General features: G+C 45.4%; 2 protein-coding genes and 2 non-coding genes across 4 annotated transcripts in view; 1 reads left to right on the top strand and 3 right to left on the bottom strand.

Annotated features, from left to right (window-relative positions):
- The window catches only part of Mbo (nuclear pore complex protein Nup88), a 60625-nt gene extending 60277 nt beyond the window's left edge, over nucleotides 1–348 (bottom strand). The window contains exon 1 of the mRNA XM_076433615.1: nucleotides 59–348. Within this exon, the coding sequence (XP_076289730.1) occupies nucleotides 59–268 (210 nt within the window). The 5' untranslated portion in view covers nucleotides 269–348. The remainder of the gene's footprint in view (nucleotides 1–58) is intronic.
- A 638-nt stretch (nucleotides 349–986) lies between these two features.
- Nucleotides 987–1060, bottom strand: Trnat-agu (transfer RNA threonine (anticodon AGU)). Its single transcript has one exon. It is a non-coding gene; the product is annotated as a tRNA-Thr (tRNA).
- Nucleotides 1061–1487: 427 nt separating this feature from the next.
- Trnan-guu (transfer RNA asparagine (anticodon GUU)) lies at nucleotides 1488–1561 on the bottom strand. Its single transcript has one exon. It is a non-coding gene; the product is annotated as a tRNA-Asn (tRNA).
- A 2062-nt stretch (nucleotides 1562–3623) lies between these two features.
- Nucleotides 3624–18590, top strand: part of LOC143213353 (uncharacterized) — a 238620-nt gene continuing 223653 nt past the window's right edge. Inside the window, exon 1 of the mRNA XM_076433109.1 lies at nucleotides 3624–5210. The gene's annotated coding sequence lies outside the window, so the exon portion shown is untranslated. The remainder of the gene's footprint in view (nucleotides 5211–18590) is intronic.

Genomic DNA, 18590 nt, shown 5'->3' with positions numbered 1-18590 from the left:
AACAATTTTCAAGAGCGGGTAATAAAGCGAATTAATGAAGGGACAGTTGATTACTTACCTGATAACCGACGTCCTCTCCGTCTTTGCCAAGAGACACGGCAACGTTTAACGTCACCACACAGAATTCCTTCGCGTCCCAAACGTACAACACGTTGTCACGGATTTCCAGAACGTTTCTCGTGTCCTTTATGTTCTTCGGCACATGGTTCTTCAACTCCCGGAACAGTGATCTCTCGTTTAAACGCAACGGATCCGTGTACGCACTCATTTTTCGGAGGATTGAGGTTAAAACAGCGCGCAACGTACTAAACAACAACGAAGTTCCCCATTTGAATCCAGTGACGTATGTCGTTGCCAACAGTCGAAACTTGAAGACAGTTGGCAGCTCTAAAGCAGAATTTACTTCCGCCGGAGAGACTTCACGAGATGTTCATGTTGTTTTGACCGGTGTTTGAACTTGCAGTAGATAAGAGAAATTGAATCGTTAGGATTTTTATAAAATAGCCTATGAAACTAGAAATTGACGTCAGAACTATGCATCTAATTGTTAATGCTTCAAATAAACAATATTGAATCATTTGAACAAGAAAGAGATCATGCGTGTTTTGTGTCTACGTAAGTACGTACTTGCTCCTTTCTCCATACAATATTAGAAACTGTTTATGAGTTAATTCTATGGTTTAAATATTTAACCCACATCCGTAAACAGTTATTTTTCGATGTTTTTTTTATTAAAAATCATGAGTTAACATGTACATGATGATTTTTCGGTTGTGTTTCGCGTTACAAAAATAAATGTCACGAAGTTTCGAACAAAACCTACAAATAACAGAACCGTGTAAATTATTTCGGGAAATTCTGTCAAATTGACACGAGGGACGGATGAGGGTTAAACAAAATCCTTGATTATGTAGGGGTAAAGTAGAATTGATTGAACATTGAATAATCTGTGAAAAAAAATAATTCGAAGCAATTATTGCTTCAGAAGGCCCCGGAGGGATTCGAACCCTCGATCTCCTGTTTACTAGACAGGCGCTTTAACCAACTAAGCCACGGCGCCGTTGGAACTCCATCTCCTAATTACAGTATTTCTTGATAAATTTCTCTATAGATACTCATTTTTTCAAAAATCGATTCTTGCACATTCAGAACAAATCATACATATTTCTTCGGTTTCTAAACTTCTTATTACTCTTCTACAAATCGCAAAAGAAGGAAGTAGTCAGTTCCGTGATACTTTTCTTAAGAATATTTCCATTTCAATATACATTATTGCATAATCAATAATTTTTTAGAGACATGCTCCTCTTCTTTTTATATATTATAATGATATCTATCTTGATGAATGTATTTGATTTACGGGATGAATGGAAAAGCATGTTTCTGTTATATATTCTTCTGTCCACAAAAATTTCAGCTGATTAGCGTAAGTTCCAAGAGGTTTATTGTTATGTAGACAGTCTAAATGTTTAGAAACCAAAAGAATTCGCCCCCGGGTGGGCTCGAACCACCAACCTTTCGGTTAACAGCCGAACGCGCTAGCCGATTGCGCCACGGAGGCCTTTTAATTCCCGAGTGTTTCAAAGTGAAGTAGTGATATATTATTTTTCATTTATCGCAAAACCAGCAGTCGACGATCTTACGTAACCCAAGATAAACATGCTGAATCCGCAAACTGATATCCGGATCGCTGACGACGTTCTAGACTGGTCTGAACAAGTGTTTCTTATCAGAACATTCGTACAACTGATTACAAACCTCTGGCACTACGGAAAATATTTCTCCTGTAAAAAACTACCCTCCAAATCCTCCGTAATATTATTTCCAATCGATACGAATCATTTCGATGGGGAATCAATTTTTATTCTACTCCAATTTCTTGCAGGACATTTTCATTTACTATAAAATCACCCGCAGTCTTGTTCATTAATTTGCACAAATATATTTCCTTTCGGCAAAATAAGAGATTTAATCACATTCACATTTTGATTAATTCACCTTCTCCCTTTCGCAATTATCGAAAATTATTGTATCTCCTGCTACCCCATCACGCACACACGAAATTATTCATTGAAATGGCATAGCGTACACGTATCAGCTCAGATTACAGAAGTTCCGCTTTAAAGCAATAAATCCTAATTCCCTCGTTTGCATCACGGCGCACGAATAAATGCTTAAAAATCGAACAGATGCGCGAGCGTAAGAATTCATTGCAGTATCAGCCCTTCTTCCACGCGCTGCATTGGAAGAGAACGATAATGCGTGGTGTGTTAACCGGGAAATAGTCTGGCAGTTGTGTCGAAGCTATATACGGTTAATTAAATGGGGTTGGCTCATTAGTAACTGTCTATATGCAAGGCGATGGTCGAGACGCGATTGGAGGGTGGTCCCAAGGTGATTTATCCGTCACGATGGATCGCAGATGTTCGACTGGTACGTGGCATGGGTCGCCACAATGCTGTAATTAGGAGAGTGTTTCGTTTATATGCATACCTAATCAAATACTGTATTTTTATTCTCGTCAATGACGAATCGCTGACAATGCTCACCGTGTCACAAAGATATTGCAAAAATTTGGAACAGCTATATATTTGTTGTCGGAATTTGATGGATTATTGTTATAGTGTTTAAACAGGTGTCTCGGAAGAATAATCGTGGCAGAATTAGTGGTAGCAACAGCTTGTCTACACGGCCCGTTACACCGTCCAATTGATCCCCGGTATTAGGCCAGGTTTCTAAGAACACTTACCCGGGAGAAGACACTTTGGTTTGGGCATGGTGACGTTAACGGCCCGTTTAAATTGTGCGTTTAATTACAAGTAAGAGACAGTCGCCAGAAAATTTATCGGTCACCGTTACTATCCCCTTCGTTCCTAATCTACGAAGCAGATACCCAGAGCTAAACACAGGAGAGAACAAGTCCTACGCCCGCAATAAGACGCTTCTCGTTGCTTTTTACTGCCCATTCCCCGCAACATGATTAGATTTATCAGAAACGTATGTGAACGGCCGAGCGAACCATCGCGACCACTCGCCGATCATTCTCAAACACTGTAGCAGCAAAACACACTCCCGTTTATAAATCACCGGACACTTGCTTATCTTCAACAAAATGGTAATTAAAGAGTACAAGCTTCCATCTTGATTTTATTGTTTTATTCTAGTCTAGACTCGGATAAGATTGGTATTTTAACTCAAGTACCAAAATACCAGTACAGATTGTTTCAGATTATTTCGTAGCAGCGACAAAGAAAATGTGCGTGAGGTAATTTGCAACAAACAACGTCGATTCTGTAACGTTGTGCTCGAGGGACCGGGTCCTTATTGGATAGAAATTTACACCCATAAATCCGAGCGGTTTCCGTCGAGAGGATCGGTGTTTCTGCCAAAAGTTTCCAGCACCACGTTCCTCCTCCCCTCTCTCACTTGTTCTCTGTCTCTCCCTGTCTCTCCTTCGCTTTGATTTTCACCCGCTCAGTCTGTCTCACTCTTTCTGTCGTTTTACACACCCCCGCCGAAAACCAGGCTCGAAAGCAAGGTACTTTGCAAGCCACGGCGGATGTCTATGATGAAGGTGAGCACCGCCTGTAACGATGTAACGGGTGAACATTGCTCACGAAATCATGACGAATTCATTCGAACTGCGAATTACCTTCCGGTCGACGGAGTTTCGCTAAATGTCCGGAAGAGGGTACATATGCAAAACGCGTGATCATCAATATTCTATCGCGGTAAACCTGGTTCAGGAATCTGGAAATTCTGTCTTGCCCCCCAGTGTTTGCTTACTTCGCCGGATAAATTAGAAACCGTCGATTAATCAACAATTCTGGTTCGTTAACCGCGTGTTGCTGCGTTACTTCGCGGTCCGGCCTCTGCGAGGCTATTTCCTTCCGCGTCGCCGTTTTACCTTCGCATCGGGATCATCGCCATAATCCGATCCAATCTTTTTTACCCTCAATTATACTCCATTTCGTCGTGCGCAGCACGGAGAAACAAATTCATCGATGAATTCGACAGGGAATAATATAATCAACAATATTGCTAGACGAAGTCCCGAAAATAAATTCATCCTAAATATAGGAAAAAGTGCTACTATTTCCATCTCATTAAACCAATTAAGAAAGCAAACATTTACATCTCGCATAAAGATCAGCAGTCTACACGTCACTGTAGACGTTTATTGATTTTTTCTGGGTTCTCAACAAGCAGACAAGAAGAGGCGTTTAGAGTGTAGCATGTAGGTAATTATAGAACGGTCTAGCCACATTGATTGCAGGTAAAAAATAGAACATAGCGTAGGTGGTGTAATATCAATCAAAGCAGCAAATAGAGGCGAGCCGTGCGTGTGGCAGAGCAAACAACGAACACCCGGTAGACAATACGTCTTAACACTCGTAGGTTATTGTGGCGTTGAAAGGGAGTAACTTATAGGGGCATTGGGAATTACCAGTTTATTATTAGGGAGATAGCATAGAGGGCCAAGATCAGGGGTTGCTGTTAATTCTCCTAACACTTGGCTCCCTGGAGAGAACACGCCGTCTTAAGACTTCTCCACCGTCTCAACCCATTCCGGGCGTGCAGCGCCGACATCTTGAATCGCTGCCGTGTTAATTAGTACGACTTTAAACGCACCCGCATGTGGTGGCAATCAGAATTCCCCGGAATGATCTCGCTCGTCGACCCGGCGAAAGATGTAATTTCTATTAACGACGCTACGGGAGCTGAATCACCGCAATTGAAAAACGATATCTACCAGAATTTTTATTCAAACCCTGTGACGACAAACTATACTGTGAAATTTGAACGAAGTCACAATTGAGATTATTCGCCTGAGTAGCGAAATAACGTGTTCATTGAATATGGATAAATTTCTATTCGAGAAAAATTCTTTGGTTTTGTGCGAAGGTTGAATGGGTTTGCTAGAAGACTAACCGAAAGGAGCCAATTGATAAATCGAAGGAGCCGAGAACAGAGCAATCTAGTACAAGAACGATGGATCCTGGCCAGCGGCCTGCTGCCAGACACGTGCACCATTTATACAACCCGGAGAATTGTAGAACGAAAAGGATTCGCCATTGGCGAAAGGCAAGGGAAGACGGATCGACGACACCGCCGTACGAACCCACACTCGACGTCTTTCATACGTCAAAGCCACGCCGACTCATCTTTCCAAACTTCCCGAAATGTTGCTGGGCCGGAGTAACAGCCTGGTAAGTCACCGCTTACGCTTTTCTTCATTACTCCGCAGATACTCGCGACGGAGTCTCTCGATCGTGGTAATAGAGGTATCCGAATTTTATATCGTGCATAATATTTTCCGCATCGTCCGATTCGCAATAAAGAAATTAGACCGAGGTTCGTTAGGTGTCGACGTAATTGATTCGGCTGATTCCTATTGGCGATTCAGCCGAAAGCACTCGTGCTTAATGAAATGTCGGAGATAAGCGCAAGACAAATGCCCCGCGCCGTTTATTGCCGCGGTTTATTTCTATTTAATGAGCTTGCAAGCGTGACTTTCTTTACGCCGCGATCAATTTACTATGGTCGGGTGTTCAACGGAGCCATCATAAATTTGTGCGTTATCTTTTTCGTTCATTACCGGCCCCATTAATAAATCAATGAATCGCAAGATGCCGTTTAACTCCTTTTTTTTAACACGACTGGCTTTCTTTCGGAAAAGAAAATTTTTATCTATAATAACTCTTCGTTAATTTCCCGAGTAACCGGAAACCGAAAGACGCCCGATGAAACTTGCGAGTTTTCTGTTACTCGAGATTCGATCGAAAGAACGTCAGGAAACTGTGCGTCAGAAAATGTCCGCATTTGATTCTCGGTGTATTTTACATGCGACCGAGGTACAATGCAGTCCATCGGAAGTTCTCGTCTACTACTTCCGCTATCTGGCTGCACCACGTCTGTCTGACTTGCTCCCCCGACGTCTTCCATCCCGGGGAAATTCTTATCCGTGTATTTATTCGACCCTGTGCAGACGTATGGCAATCTTTTTCTTCCGGGGAAACGTCGCTCGCGGGAGAGACGAGCTCCATTTGCAACGAAAGGAGAAAACTAATAATCTGTCGCGCTACGGATTGCATTAAAACGCCCGCTGCGTCTTCCCTCGAAACCTTTTACTTTCTCGCGGGTCATTGAACCGAGGCGCCACATCGAGGTATCGCAAAGTGTGATGATTAGTAGACTGCGGATCTTCATGCAAAATAAAAATTGTCTGCATCGATTGTAAGAAGTAGAAACCAGATTGAACTGTATTTCTTCCCTTGATGATTTTAATAGAGGAGAAATCATATATTGACATCTTCGATTTCCAAAATTTTCCATCAATTCTGAATTTCATCTACTCAATTTTGCTATAAATGCATAAAGATCTTTATTTTCTCCCTCGATTGTGGGAAGCAGCAGTCAAATAAACATTCATTTCATCCCTTAAAAGACTGTTGAAAACAACGTAACAAAATTTTTCACTGTTTTATGCAAATGTAAAACGTGAACATCTCAATTGAAATCTTGAATTCGCGGCACAAGGGGTGAAAGCACATTCTCCAGAAAACACGAACAATCGTGCACGGAAGTTGATCTTTCGAAACCCGTGTATCAATTAGCAATTAATATTTGCCAAGGAGACTGCAATAAGAACACACAGGGCGTGTCTCTGAGGGGTTTGAATCCGTTATTCCGGGACCACGGTCCTCCGCATTAGCGAAAAGCCGCGTTCGCATGATACGCATTATCATTCCGGCGAATTCGCCATGTGTGTGGACTGGCGGCGGTGTTTGCAGAAGACAGTTCTCCCGAAGTCGACCGCCCACGCACATAGACAGACAAAGCGAGAGCGAGAGAGAGAGAGAGAGAGACAGAGAGAAAAAGGACATGTGTATAGACGGTGGGTGATTCTTTAAGCGTGAAATAAATAACTCGGAGAGAGAGAAAGAGAGGAGGGCTCCGCCGAAAACGTGACGGGGCTGTCTCTCCTGCTGACCCTCGCTCGTAGGCGCGTCACGTTAACGAGAGAGAAGCATGGCGGCTCATTTTAACGTCAACAATTACAAATATTGTACATACGTTACCGGTCGTTTCTACCTCTGCCCCACCCCTCTGTCCTCTTCGTCTTTCGGCGGCGTTGGTTTTGCGCGCCGTCTCTGCACGCCCGCGATTTCATAACAGGTTACCGGAACTTGCGTGTGTTAATACAGTTAGCCCGACGTAACGTCGTTACCGTTTACATGAAACGGGGCCGACTGCCGCGTCAAACAAAGCGTACGAGGCGGGGGCGGAGTTTTCGCGAACGGGAATTTTGTAGAAATCGAATTCGGGCGCATCAAAATTGAATACATCCCCCGGGTATCGCCGGGCGAGACTCTCCAGGCTCTGAACTCGCTCACCGGTGAGGTTTGGGTTAATAATTTTGATCAACTTGTTCGGTTAACAATCGGCCATTGTGTTTATATAATAATGATTCGCCATTAGTCGTGTCTTTTCGCGTGGTATGTCGCAAAGATATGCATTTTTCCGGGACGCATGATTGCACGCCGCTAAGAATTTTAATTACGCGTATTTCCGCACGGAAATCGGTTGCACTACTTGCATCAAAAGTAATTACGCGCGCCAGTAATTACCACTGTCGTGTGATTCCATGACGAATGCAAGAATGGCGTGCGCGAACGGATATACTTAACGCACGCATGACAAACGATCCGAGGAGGGTCGATCGAGTATTGGCACGATCCTGGGTGTACGTTGAACGATATAAATGAACGGCGTGTCCCTGGGACACCGCACGTCTTATGGGGACGATACAGGGACATTAATGGACTGATGCATTTTCGCCAACGGAAACGAATGGACCACGGTCCTCTGTCGATTTATTTCCGAGGAATGATTCTGTCGCACGGATGTCCGGGGAACACGCAGGTTCTTATTGAAAGGAGTCGGGAAAAAATGTTTTCAGCCATGTCGGCACTTCCGGCGGACCAATCAATCGGATGACATGATGGATAACTCGAATCTGGAAATTACGGAGCATTAGTTTCTTCGTGGACAATGTTTCTCCCTAGCTCCAGTCGCTGTAATCCCTTAAATCGAGGAGATATATATCATTATTATTTCATTACACCATAAAATATCAATTAATTTACAAAGGTATTGGTATGGAATTTATTAGAATAGTCTCCCCCGTTGATCAAGACTGAATTTTCGTTACGTCATGTTTAATAATTGAGTTTAATATTTTTAAGGGAGGAAAAATGACGAGCATGGGGTGAAACGATAGCCTGGTGGTTCGCGGATGATAGGGCTGATCGTTCGGTTCGGTATTTGCATAATGATTGCAATTACTATTACCTTACCGGCTCGTAATCTGCGATGCAGTTCACACGATAACCGGCGATGCATCGGGGATGCGAGTATACGTTCCGTTACACATTCCTCGACTCGAGGGTAGGGATTACACCCTTCTACGGGGTTGCACGAGAGATTACTAACACATATATAGTCGTGGTGTATCATTGCAGTTGCATAATGTTGCCGGTGTGTTTCTTGGATTGGAAAGCCACCCCGTTGCTTGAGTCGGTACGGCAGATATTGTCGATGGAAGGTTAAGGGGTCGCTAGCCGACCGTCTTCTTATCGACTGGAAGCATAATGCAAAATGGCTCCCTGAGTCCCCGATAGAAAGGGGTAGCTCTGCGAGAGACGAGCCCTCGCGTCCCTTCGCTATAGCATAACGCTGAATTTTTCATCAGACCTGACGTTAATCGTTAAAAACACAACGCCTGGAAGAAATTTGTTGAGGGAGATTACGGGACGATTTAACTTCTTAAAATAGTCAATCTTTGAAAATAATTTAACAAGAATTGTTTGAACAAATCGGCACAAGGTTTAACAGCGATGATTTAACAGGGTTGCGAATAATTCATGAGGTATGAAGATGTGGGATGTTCGTTAGACGGATAAGTTGTTTGGTTTTTTTCTCTTGATATATGCGGAAGGTTTAATAATAGGTAAAGAATCTTTCTGCTGTGTTTGCACTGTGGAGGAAAGATTTATGAATTTCGTCGACAAAAGTACTGGTGTGATAACGTTGAAAGAATCGTAAGAATTTCGTCGCAATTCGTGCCAGATTGCAGTTTGGCGTGACCATAGTTCTTCTATTCGGCGTCTATCCGCTATTAGCATAGCGGTCGGGTGTCAGTTTGATTTTATTGGAGCGCGTTGGGTCGAGAGAATCAAACAGTTTGTTTATTAAACGTTGCACAAATGACAAAGGTATTTTTTCAAGTGTTAATTCCAGTTTGTAAAGGCCTCGTACCTAAGGAAAACGTAATTTGTTAGCTTGCGAATGCGCGTAGACGCGTTTCTTTTATCACAGAATCCCCCTCCGTGAGTTATGGCCATCCAATAGAGGGGGGAACATTATATTGGATTCGCGATACGCATTTCGCGTGCTTCGCGATACTCAAATTTCACCCGCTAAATCACCGCTGCCATATTCGCCGCGGCTTCGAGAAGGTCGCCGGGAAAATTGGTGACGTCTCGAATCGAACCGATTTCGATTTGCCGAATCGATTAACTCCACAAAACGAATGATATTAAAACACATCAATAAACCAAATGCGTACCAAAAATTTTAAAAGGAATTTTAAAGGATTTTCCTTGTTAATTCTCTTTGCTTCTTGTGTGCAATTGTTCGCTTTGTTTGACGAGAATTGATTACAGGAGGAAAGCATTCGCAGAATTATTGATTGCAGCTGAATTAGAAAAAGAGGAAACGGGGTCTTTGTGCGTATCGCAGATTATATCAGCGCCACCCTATCAATTTCCACCCTCGAACAATATCTGGCAAACGAGAAGGTATCGAGTGCTTTCTGGGGGGCGGGATCCCTTATGTGTCTTGTCGTATTATAAAATATTGACATGCATACTTCGTTCACGGTGGATATTTTAGGTGACGCAAAACTCTGCGTCAAGGTAGTTTGCGAGGGCGGAGGGGGGCGGGGCCGGGGGACGCTTTAATATTACAGCAGACGATTTTCACGTTTTCCCGGGATGTTTTTCATTCCATTCTCCTGGCTCGAGACACCCTTCTTCGACTGTTATACCCGAGCTGTTCGATTCGCGGATGACACGTCGTTTATATTTCGACGAAATTTGGGCTGAGAGTATATTTCTGCCGTTATTCCGGTTGTCTTGCTTGGAAATTGTATTCCACGTAGAATTTACGAATCCCTAAGTGCTGCGAACTAATTTTGTACGTCAAATAAAAATCGGAAATGTTTCGATAGCTGTGGCGGCGTCTTACAATTCTGTCCGATACTTCGTTACACAATGTGGCAATCAATGTGGCGTCGTGGCGTGGTCTGGAGGGTACGGTTCCCCGATCCAGCGATTCATTAAGGCAAATAATGCCGGGTCGGGCCGAAAGACGCGGCGCCGTTAGGAAAAATGGCTCCTTATATTGATGAAAGGACGAACGACGCCGGGGCATCGCGCCGGTATCGGTCGGGCGTCCCTTCAATAACCTCGATACAAAATTCTTTTCATCGTTGGCCTGAATGCCTATAGGAAATATGTGAAAGGCCGTCTGATTCAGACGGTCCGGTGTTGGCTCAGGGCCTTTCTGTGCCTGTACGGAACGGCCGGGCGTTTGCAAGGCGTCTATAAGCCACGGGCTGCCGTAATGAAACATAAATTATTCAATCGAAATCAGCCGCGTGCACCGAGGCGGCCAGTGTTTTTCGCCGAAAACGGCCTTTAAACCGAACCCTCCGAGCTCCTGGCCAGAAGAGGAAAAAGACCGTGCTAGTCTCTTGGATCTTTTTCTTTTTTGCATCGCTACAGACTACTCATTCCGAACAATTTTACGTTTTCATGGGAGTATCCCGCTCTCCCTTTCTCTCTTTGGGGGTGTGTAAGGGGGTTGTAAACGGAGGGAAGAGGAGGAGGAGAGGGCCGCGTGTGCCGTCTCGTGTTTGCGCTCGCTTTCCGCTTCCCGTGTAACGAATCGAAACTGCCTGTTTTTTTATTACGCCCGTTTAATTGAGGTTCTGCCTTTCCTGCCTACCTGCATTCGGCCCCGCTTCGCCCCGCCTACGGCTTCGATTTTTGATCTAGAAAACCAGCCTTAATTACGAATGGATCAAACGCTTTCCGAGGGACCCGCTCAAATGCCCTCGCGCTCCGCCGATAAGTTTCTCGTTCTTCGGTCTGGGAAACTCGCTAAATGGAAATACCGCTATGTCGCCATTTAACTATCTATGCTAGGAATATTTTCGTTCGATAACGTTGAATATTCGTTACCAGTGGTTCGCCTTCAAGATATCGGAAATTCAACTGTCTTCGTTCACACGCACGCGGCGTATTTCCCTCGCGGTACTTCCGCTTTCGAGGCGCGCTTTAAAATTGAATGTGAGTCTCGATTACGGGTGTGTCGACACGCGTGTCGACACCGACAGGGTATGGGAGATGCTTAGGTGGGGCCTCCGAATAAAACACATGCATCGTGTGCGAAGGGAGTGACTCGGAACAGTTCGCGATCCGTGTTCGTGCATTACATCCCCTCCTCGAGCCCCGTAACACCACCGAAATTTCTATTGTCAGTTCCGTGAGCCAGCAGTGACATTATCAACCTCAACCTCGGTGAATTATTCAATAGACTTTGCCAACAACCCCCTTTTAGCAATCTCGTTCTCCGTTAATGGCTGATCTTTCTACGCTTCTATAAATCGCCACTGAACTATCTTCGCAAACACGAATATTAATAATTCGCGTTAGCGCAGCCATTATTCGACCTGAAATGAAATAAAAATTGCACGAGGACTCTGCTAGATATTTTCCCGTGTATTTATCGAGAACGTTCGACTCGGTGACGCGCGTGGGAAGGAGGGTAGTTTAATTATAACACTATCGGACAGCAGTTCCGCGAACAGTATGTTGAATCGTGTTCAGTGCATTGAACGGCGCGCGCGGCAATAATAGAAAAGGTCGAACGCAATTTTCCCCGGCTATTGTTTCGAGGCTCGGCATGGCGTTCGATAAATCCACCGCCACGTATAATTTCTAAAACACATACGTTTGATAAAAGGCTGCTGCACAGAGTCAACGGGGGTCGGTGTGTCTCGTTTAGGGGTGAGCGGACGGCGTTAATCGCGATCTACCCTACCACCGAGCATGGTCGGAGGTCTGAGGACCCCGGCCAATCGGAATGACCATTCGACCGGCAACGACCAATGGCAGGTAGCTACGACTCACGTGGTCTGCTCGATTTACCGCTAACTACAAGCCAGCACAACGTGTACGTTCCGTGCGCTATCGTCAGCCACGATCGGATATCAATAGAATTTGCATAAAAATCTATATACGCGTCCCCGGTGAACCATATTGCACGCCTCGAACGATGAGGCTCCGTGAATTTTACGGAGACCGACCTATCCTCGCCCTCGCAATAAGGAAAACATCGAACAATTCCGCTTCTTTCATTCCTAGAGCAATTTTTTCAATAATTACCATTTCACCCTTCGCCGTATCATTTTCTTTAGAGTTACAGCGATTAAAACCGACCTTATCTCCAAAACTGTCGTAGAACAGAAAAGAAAATTTATATTTTTATTCTTAAATATTGATTAGAATACCTTCAAGATTAATTAGTCTAAATGTTTCGAAGAAGTTAAGAGAAGATTGAGAAAATTCGTCGGATTGAAGGAAACGGTTCCAGTGGATCCACCCTCGTGCAACATCAAGTTGGAACCGCGGAAAAGTATTTTTTTATTTCGAGGAACGTAGCAGCGTCAGGTGCGTGACCCAAGGTATGCGATTACCAGGCCGGCGCGAAACTCAGACCAATTTGAAATATAACCTCCTCGTTATTAATAAAATTTGCATTTACAAGGGCGAGAAAGTGTCACGGCACGACACGCGGTTACGAAAGACCGCGTCGGTACAGTTAAATAGGATTTCCGTGATTACGCTCGCAATTCGTAGCTAACAATTTCGCGGACGTGTGTGTGTCCCTTCTAAGAATTTCTCGGATTTTTATCATTTCTGTCTTTCGTTCGATCTCTCTTTGAAACTTTATAATATCAAATAAATAAGATCACTTTAGAACTCACACGAAACAGTGGTTAACATTATCTTGTATCAACTGCGGTTGGCATACTTATTAAGCGTGCTTTTCCATTTCAAAAAATCACTTGTAATTTCAAATAAGGGGGAGAGAAATTGCGCTGCTTATTATTTCAACCCCTGTAATTGAGTTGTCACGTTCTTATTTACAGCGATTATATTTCTGTTTTTGTTTTATCAGTTTGTTCCATATTAATAATTAGACTGCGGATCTTTGTGCAAAGTAAAAATTGTCTGTATCGATTGCATCTACGCAATTTTGCTATAAACGTTAATACTTCATCTACTGGAAGGGGGCTTAATAATTTTCTTCCAACGAAAAATTTATTTTACAGAAATACTTGTCATTTTTTCAGTAAAATTCCACTTCTTGAAATTCTACATACTTTCATTCATTCCTCAGAGTTTCAAGTTAAGAAAGTAGCCACCGCAATAACCCCGTGTCCTATTCACTGAAGCAGCTAAAAACCAACAGCGACCCAAAACTCGATTTGCCCAATCTCATCCTTTCTCACCTCGAGTCTACGTCTCTCTAGAGTCTAATCACCGGCAATTGGACAATTATTCGTAGCCGGCCAGCCCGCCAAGAGTGTGCTGCTATCTGTATCAAAGCACTCAGGTTCTCGACTGGCTATACTACTTTGTTCCACGGTAAGTCAGGCGAAACGTACGTATCGGCAAGTCGGCTAAACACCTTCGAGAAAGGTTGATATAGCTCGCAGGACTCATTGGACGCGATGGAGAGGCCGTCCGTCGCCGTTGGGGTTTGATTACTCGTTATCGAGGTAACTCTACCGTCGTCTGGCATCTGATAAGGCCTCCACGAGTAATTATTAATCATAGACCGGGCAGTATAACGATCCATCCGAGTCTTATCTCGGTGTCGAGTGATGTATGCAAGTAGCCGAGGTCTGGCCGATGCTAGCTCGTTCTAGGGGTGGCTTTAGGGAGGTTGGGGTGGTTCGAGGGGTTAGGGGAGGGGATGGGGTCGGTGTTAGAACCCGTTGACCGGGTTCGCTAGTGTTCGGGTCGCCTTGTTCGTTGCTCGTGGCTCGTCGGTGGGGTTGCAATACTTCACCAAGATAACAACTAATAATCGATGGTGGCATTGCCAGGTACGCAGCCAGGTACATGTACATAAGTACGGTCTCGAAAAGACCTTACACCCCTGCCTGTGCCCGACTGCTTTCCTTCCCTCTCTCGCTTTCACTCTCTCTCTCTCCTTCTCTCTCAGTCTCTCACTCTACCCGTAGCCCTTGCAAGTTGCATCGGCGGGTAGTCTTGCCTTTTAGCCACCCACCGCCGCCCGATGGCTGCATGCAAGACGCTCGTAGGTCAAAGGTTGCGCGGCTAACTACTTCGTAAATTATCGTAAGGTTAACCGTTACTTCGCCGGTACGCTGTTCGAATGAACGAGTCGGATACTGAGTATCCTTTGAACTTTCGACGATAGACGTTCGGGGAACTGGGTATTTTTGGATTGAGGACTCGCGCGCGATAGCCTGCCTCTGTCGTCTACCGTTCTTCAGAATTTCTTCGTTCCCCTCGTTGCATTGTTTCACACGATGGCAACTTCTCGCTTTACATTGTCAGCGATTATTTAAAAAAAAATCATGAAGCTTCCTTCTTTTTACCCAATAATCATTGAGAAGCTTGTTGAAGGACTTCGGGTAGCTAAATGATCGGAAATCTTTTCCCTACGGAGTGTCGATAATAGTCCAACTGCCGCCAGCTCAAGTATGTTTGATCTATCGAGTGAACGATCATGGTTAAAGAGTCTTCTTGGCGTAATTGCGCGGGGCAGCCATGCAACGCGCCCTCTAGATCGCAGCTGTCGTTGCACCGGTTGATCGAACGATAGAACAAGCACCGCTAGAGCCACATGATTCAGGGATCGCGTAGGGTCTCCGCGAGGAGTAACGTTGGATAGGGAAGGACGGGTGCGTTGCAATCGAACGCACGCAATAATGCCTATCGCCGCGGGTCGATCGGCAATGAAATGTAAAATTTAAAACGGCAATTATCTCGTGTCGTGTATCTAGGTGACGCGCTCGAGCCAGATCCGACTTTCTATTAACCGCCCTCGGCTTGGCTGTTTTACGGGTGACTGTCCCTAGACCCGGTCAATAATTAATACATCGGCGGCGTGTGTTGCTAGGCGATTTGCAGGACAAATAACTGGTCTCATCTTTCCTTTGGAAAATCGTTTGCGTTCGTGTTGGAATAATTTCTTGACGATTTAGCCGTTTTCCCTGAGAGGTTAAGCTATCAATGATGAATGTTCAATTTTCTAGGAGCCAACAGCTCGGCTCCCTAACTGTTCAGCGAGTGAACTATCCGCAGGCCGAGTACACGAAGAAAACTGTACGAAATCTGTGAGAGATGCAGGTCCGATTGCCTGATAAAATTGAGCAGCGAGTTGATAATCGCGCGGTGGCTGCTCCGGAGGCAGACTGATGAGCAAAGCCAGGGTCTGGAAGGAAGATTCGTCGGGGGTCGGGATCGATTTAACGTAGAGACGCATATCAAGCCACCTCTCGGAGGCTCTCCCCAAGGCGGAGTCGCGATGCAGGAACTTTGCTAGGAAACTTCTATCAAGAACAGAGCCGAGACCACAACGATCAGTAGTCCTTCCCGGTAGCAGTTCGTCTCCGGTTTACGGACGTATGTAAAGCACCGACCGAAACAGCCCCCAAACCTCCGCGACCACTCCCTTACCTGCTCCTCAAGACAAACAGTGGCGGTGTCTTAACAAGTGGACCAAGCTGCGCCCAAGACAAAGGGTAATTGAGGGCAGGGATTAATACCCCTATACACCAGGAATCCAGCCGCCTGCCCGCTCTCTACTCCGTGGAGTTCCTCAGACTGTATCTTCTCCGCAGATGGAGGACACATTCTCTACGATCTGTCTCTATCTCTCTCTCTTTCTCTTCTCTCCAACCCCTCCGGTCCTTTGGTTTTCTATGTTTGTCTCTGTCGGTCGCCTTTGGCCTCGATCTGACCGTATCTCCTTCCTTCCGCTTCTTCGATTTTCTCGTTCCCTGCCTGCTGCCCTTTGCTGCAACGGAGTCCGACTCCTTCGAGACAGTGGAACCCCGGCAAGGATCTTGGTCATCTTACTAATTAAACAATCAAATACGGGCGCTCGGTTTCCCATTCCGTCGGGACTCTCACGAGTCTTTCGCGATCGATCAACTTTCGGGGAAACTTCGATTGGAATTTGCTCTAGAGGGACGTGATCCTCGAGGACACCTCCGATGCCACTTATCAGTGGACTGTTGGGCAAATACGGGCTGAGGAGAGTGCTCGGAGAAACAATGAGGTGGAAGAATTAAACGGAAGGTTTCGAAGAAAATATATGAAGGCTGAGTGATAAAAAAGGGTGAAAATTGATTAGAACGAGGTTTGTTAAACCCTGGTGTTAAAATCGCAGGGAAGAGGACACGCGGACAGAGTTTTGGTTCCAGGTAAGTGTCGCCATACCCAAATTAGGAAACAAGTCTCCGAAGCCGTGAACCCTCAGGTTTCCTCAGGATCGAAAACTTGGCCGAGCCTTAACAACCCCATCGGGACGAAGAACGAGACGAAGAAATAGGAGACGACGAGGGAGCGAGAGGGAGACACAGAGGGGAGAGAATGACGGAAGGAAAGCACGGGAGGTGAAAGCGAAGAGAGAGGAGCTACCCTCGCGGAATTATAATACAAAATGTCATAACTATCTTCCTAATCACACTTTATTCTAACTGGTCCCTTCGTAACGAGGTGGCGTAGTCCTTTGTGCCGAGTGCAAAGTACGCGGACAAGCGGATCGTAAAGTAGAACCACCCCACGGGACCCCGTGGGGATGTTCAACGTTCTTAGAGTACGAAACTCGAAAGGAGACGCGTTTGGAAGGCGTACGAAGGATATTACGATTACCCTCCTAAGCGCAGTTCGTTATCATCGTTTGCACGGGCGCAGATAGCGTCGGGAAATTCGGATCGCGCGATACTTCCCTAATCGCGACACGTCTCCGCCGGTGTCCCAAGTATTTTCGCATTATCTTGAAGTGCAAGCCTGTGATTAGCTTCGAACAGAAACAAACTTCCAGACTGCTTTAACCCCTTGCACTCGGAGCTGTTTTAATCGTAAAATATTTTTATTTTATATGTAGGGGTGACAGCGAATTCACGTCGATGTTACGGTGCGAGGGATGAGGTTTTTTCCGGGGATGATCGGAAATATCTTTGCGAGAGGAAGTCGAAGAGTCGCGTAGCTCCGGGCGCGAGCGAAAAGAAGGAAAGACGCCGGAGAGAGGCGACCGTGCAAATCCCGTGTAAACATTTGCAATGGATTTGCGAGCTATTCAAACGGTTAAATTCTCTTAAGAATTTAGTTTGTACAGGGGTGGTGTGCCACAGGCGGCACCCCCTACTTTCCCTACCCCTACATCACTATATAGAACGACTGGTGGCGTTCCTTACCACAAACGCAGATCTCTCTCTCTCTTTCTCTCTCATTCTCGTTTTTTCCAAGTCTCTCTCTTTCTTTCTCTTGATTTCTGGCAGGTCTCTCCCTCGGCTCTGTTACCCTTTGTATTTCTAACAATTGATATTCTTCGCAGTGCAAAGAAACGGACAGAACTCTCCCCGTAGCCGTCTCCTTCTTCCGACCCGATGTCGAACAAATAATACCAGCGGAAAATCTGAGGAAATCACTGCCACGGATAAATCTCGCCACCCACTTCTACTGGCAGTCTTTTGGTTTTCGCACTGAGACCCCAGAACTTTAACCCTTTCGCTTTTTCTCGCTCGATGTTTGACCGGGGGTTGATTCGCGACGATAATTCCTCAGCTAATGGCGGTTTGTCGAGCGTCTCCCACCGTTGAAATTGTCATTGAGAATGTTCACGGACACGGCAGAGAGTTGAGTTACTAAAAAGAATTTAAAAAAAAATGTAATATTAATTTTTTCCGGCGACGATGTGTCGAGGGTGGAAAAACACATTGTCTATCCACGGTGCACTCCCGAAGCAGTGCACGGTGCCAATGAGAAACGAAAGTCGACGATCGGGCCAGGGGTGGAAACCACCCCTTCCACTTCCACCGAAGTTGGACTACGTACGGCGAAAGGAATATGGCTCATTCGCGTGCTGCCGAAAGTTTTGCCGGCGGTAGGACGGCGTTGCATGCCCCGGCATTAATAATTACTTTACAACTGATTCCTCCTTTCGTATTTTATTTCATTTTTCAACGGGCGCGCGGTGCGGCGGCGCGGTCCTCCGACGGCCCGTACATGATCGCCTTTCAGGCTCGTGCAAACATCCGCTTGTTAGCGCTCGGTTATTAATTCCAAACTTTCATCAGCGATTAATTTATTAAGCTATTTCCTGCGACCCGATGTGTTCCGCCAACTAATTACCGGCTATTACCGCCCCTGCTTTTGATCTGCTCGCGAAATACTCTTCGATGCTCCATCGTT

The sequence above is a fragment of the Lasioglossum baleicum genome, chromosome 11 (genome assembly GCF_051020765.1).
Source record: "Lasioglossum baleicum chromosome 11, iyLasBale1, whole genome shotgun sequence".
NCBI classification, from domain to species: domain Eukaryota; kingdom Metazoa; phylum Arthropoda; class Insecta; order Hymenoptera; family Halictidae; genus Lasioglossum; species Lasioglossum baleicum.
This window is presented reverse-complemented; position numbering and strand designations above follow the sequence as displayed.